This window comes from Neomonachus schauinslandi, chromosome 15 (genome assembly GCF_002201575.2).
Source record: "Neomonachus schauinslandi chromosome 15, ASM220157v2, whole genome shotgun sequence".
Taxonomy (NCBI): Eukaryota; Metazoa; Chordata; class Mammalia; order Carnivora; family Phocidae; genus Neomonachus; species Neomonachus schauinslandi.
The window spans coordinates 25468428-25472045 of NC_058417.1; the positions used below are offsets into that span (position 1 = coordinate 25468428).

The following is a 3618-nucleotide window of genomic DNA, read 5'->3' on the forward strand; positions in this document are numbered from 1 at the left end:
TGTGATCAGAAACCTGGACTTCAGAGCCTTTGATGCAACAGGCTCGTCAAAATTAAAGCAAGGAGCATTATATATAACTAATTATAGATGATCAAGACAGAATGTGAACAATTACCAAAGAAATAGGGCTAAGCGGCAAAACTAACAGTGTTCACACTTTAAAACCAGAGTAAAATAGTGGTCACTTTCAGAACCAAGTGAAAATTGTAATCACAGATTTAAAAGGATTATAGACAAAGTAACTCCAAATATAGGAACAATGTGATAAGAACCCTTGTATTAAAATCAATAATAATAGTATATGAAATAGTAACAAATGACAAAACTGTAGGAAAAAAGTGAACAATTGAAAATACTATTAAGGGAAATACTAATATTAGTAGTAGTGATGGAATACTATCATATAATTTAATATTGATACTATAATGAATTATTAAATAATAACCAAAATCTTTAGAGCAATACTAATACAAACAAAGAGAGCAACAAGAATTGCTGGAATAATATGACAATTTATTACCAAGGTATTAATAGTCCCAACAACATTATAAATAATGGTGGAGTTATAAGAAGTATCGTGCCAATGTGATGAAAAATAATCAGAGTATTAGGAACTACAGCAATATCACAAATTATGACAAAGTAACAAGGAGTAATGATGTGATGAAAAATAGCCAGCGAATTAAGATCGTAATTACAAATAATGACAAAGTAACAAGATACTGTAACGATGTGATGAAGAGCACCTGGAATATTGTGGACAATTCTAACAAAACAAATGACTAACAAGAAGTATTATAAGGATGTGAAGAAAATTAACATCAATATTGAGAACAATAATATTACAAGTAATGGTAAATAACAAGTTATTGAAACTGACAAAATACAGAGACCGAGGAGCCAGCAATGGAAGCATTTTAGGGGTACAGAATAAAAATTAAAATAACAATAGATTATAATGACCTATTGGAATACGATATCTAATAATTACCTATTAGTAACAGTATCACTAAGGTACCAGGAGGCCCTAGAATGATGGAGCAGTGGCAGGAAAGTAACAACATATTTAATAATGATGAATTAACAAATCAAACCAGTACTTTAATTTTACAGTATTAAAAATTAAAAGTACTAATAATTTATGTGCTAGGATATCCTTAATGTCATTGAACTGAACAGAATACTGCTCTGATAATAGAGATAATTAAAATATTTAAAATAATACAAAATGTTAATTTCCCCCAGTGCGAGAAAAATACCACCAGTAATCTAGAGTGAAAAGTAAAATGCTCTTCTTAGAAAACGAGTTGGCTGAAAGCGACGGACCGAGCGAAAGGGCGCCCAGCCCGCGGGCCGCGTCCACGGAGGGGTCCGCGAGAGGGGCGAGCGCGGAGGCTGCGGGCCGCGCGGGCCGCGGGCTCCAGCTGGTGCGGAACCCGGCTGTGCCGTTCGCGCCGGGGCTCCGGGTCCGAGGGGAACCATGGGGGCGGCCACTCTGGGCCAGCCGGGAGGGAAGAAAAGGAAATTAGCGGGGAGCTCCAGCCAGGGCGAGGGCCAGCTGTCGCGATGTCGGGATGTGTCTCCGGGGCCGAGAGAAAAGGAAGAAGCGAAGGAGAGCACCACGCTGCCCTCGTCTCGGATCAGAGCCGTGGGACTGGCGTCAGTGGATGCCGGCCGCGGCCGTGCTCCGTGCACAGGACTGAGAGCGCCGGGCGTGAGTCAGACTGCGGCCCTGCATGGCTCTTGGTGTGACAAGTGCCCCGTAGAGGACCCAGTGGCCAAGACAGCATTGCGCCAGGCGGCGCGTCCTCCCGGCCCCGCGGTCCGCCGCACCTGGGACCAGCCGATCGCGGCGGCCCATCCCGCTGGCCCCAGATACAGTTGGAACCAGCGTGTTGGGCCAGAGCGTGCAACTCCCCTCGTCGAGCAGTGTTCCCTTGGCGGGGGGGGGCTCGGGGTTTCCTAGGCCTGGCTCGGAACCCGCATGTGGCCCAAGGCGGGTACTGGCGCTAGCCATGCCGGGCAAGACTTGTTTCCTGCTGCCTGTGGCTGGAGGCCTGGGAGGGCTGTCAGCTTTATCTTTATGGGCTTTTCCCAGCCCCAACTCGCCCAGGCCCCTTTTTATCTCCCTCGGTTGCACTTGGCTTGTTTACTTTGTGAGGCCCTGGGAGCCAATGTCTAGGACCTGGGATGGGGAGGCCAGTGGGCAGGATGGTCAGAGGCCTGGGCCTTGGGATGCTCAGGGAGACCCAGGAGAGAACAGAAAGAAGACAGGAAGAGAGGCAGCCAGGCACATAGAAAGACCCACCAGGTGCCAAAGAAGGGAGAAGAGCAGGGAGGTGGAAAGGAGAAGCAGAGATAATGCAGGGGTGCATCCATGATGGAGGCAGAAAAGGCAGGTCCTGCTGCCTGGGCTCTCAGCCTGATATCTCAGGACCAACTTCTAGAAGGGAGCAGGCACTTGGGGCAGGCTGGTGAATAGTTCTAGACACTTGGGGAAGGACGGCTGTGCCTGGGAGCAGGACTAGGTTGTGCCTGTGACCTGGACCCACCCAACAGGCCTGGTCCTTAGCTGGGAAGGGTCTCAGTCCTTTGCCCCAAAGCAGAGCCCTTTGGAACTAAAGTGTGACTGAGTGAGCCAGCGAATGTGAATGTGTGGGCAAGGCTGTGAGGCCCCTGGCTGAGTTCAGGGCCTGAATCAGAGCTGCCCTAGGAGAGTGTGGCTGCTTGAGTGACTAGAAAGCTCTGTGTGGGTGCTTGTGTCTGGGTGTGAGGCTGTGTGTTCCTGTGTGAGGGACCCAGAAGCTGTCTGTGGGAGTGGGAATGTGCAGGAGTGAAAGCCTTTGGTTCAGGAAGGCTTTACCTGACTGCTGTCTAAGGGAGTGGGTTAGGGCAGATGGGTGAGCAAGGGCCTGAGGGACTGCCCAGCCCTAGGCTCTTTCTGCAGGTGTGGAGCCCCAGGAGCTTGGGCCCTGCCCTCCTGGCCTGGCTGTCCTCTGGTGCCTACCCAGTAAGTGTCCTGGCTGCCCTGACCCAAGAGTGGGCCTGGACCCCAGTTATTAGGAAACAGCGAAAAGAGACCCAGGCCTCAGGCTCCACTGGAGCCGAGCAGGAGGGAGGGACTGGGGGTGCAGCTGGGGCAATGCCGAGAGGGCGGTCCTTCCCCCAGGCCTGCTCATCACACAGCCCCACACCCAGGAGCAGGCAGACCTTGAACCGCACACACACCCTCCCAGGTTCAGAACCCAGAGGGAGGAGGCCACGGTCCTACCCTCCGCATTTTCTCCCTCCCGCACGCAGCTCAGAAGGGGGCGGTGTCCACGTGCGCCTTTCCCTCCCGGGCCCGAAGTCCCCCGGCCGGGCTGGAGCGGGCTGCGGGGCCTCTGGCGAGTGTGGACCCGGGCATGTGACTCGGTGTGTGCTGTGCCCGCAGGAGATGCTGCAGGATAAGGGCCTGTCGGAGAGCGAGGAGGCCTTCCGGGCCCCGGGCTCGGCGCTCGGCGAGGCCAGCGCTTCCAACGCCGCCAACGCCCCCGAGCCCGCGCTGGCTGCGCCGGGCCTCAGCGGAGCCGCGCTCGGCAGCCCCCCGGGCCCCGGCGCCGACGCCGCCGCCGCCGG

The 3618-nt window shown here is 52.5% G+C and overlaps 1 protein-coding gene across 2 annotated transcripts in view; it reads left to right on the forward strand.

The window, feature by feature from the left end:
- Window positions 1-3436: 3436 nt before the first annotated feature.
- TBX4 (T-box transcription factor 4) overlaps window positions 3437-3618 on the forward strand; it is a 25327-nt gene continuing 25145 nt past the window's right edge. For both annotated transcript variants that reach the window (XM_021704297.1, XM_021704298.1), the window contains exon 1: window positions 3437-3603. In XM_021704297.1, coding sequence (XP_021559972.1) covers window positions 3437-3603 — 167 coding nt within the window. The remainder of the gene's footprint in view (window positions 3604-3618) is intronic.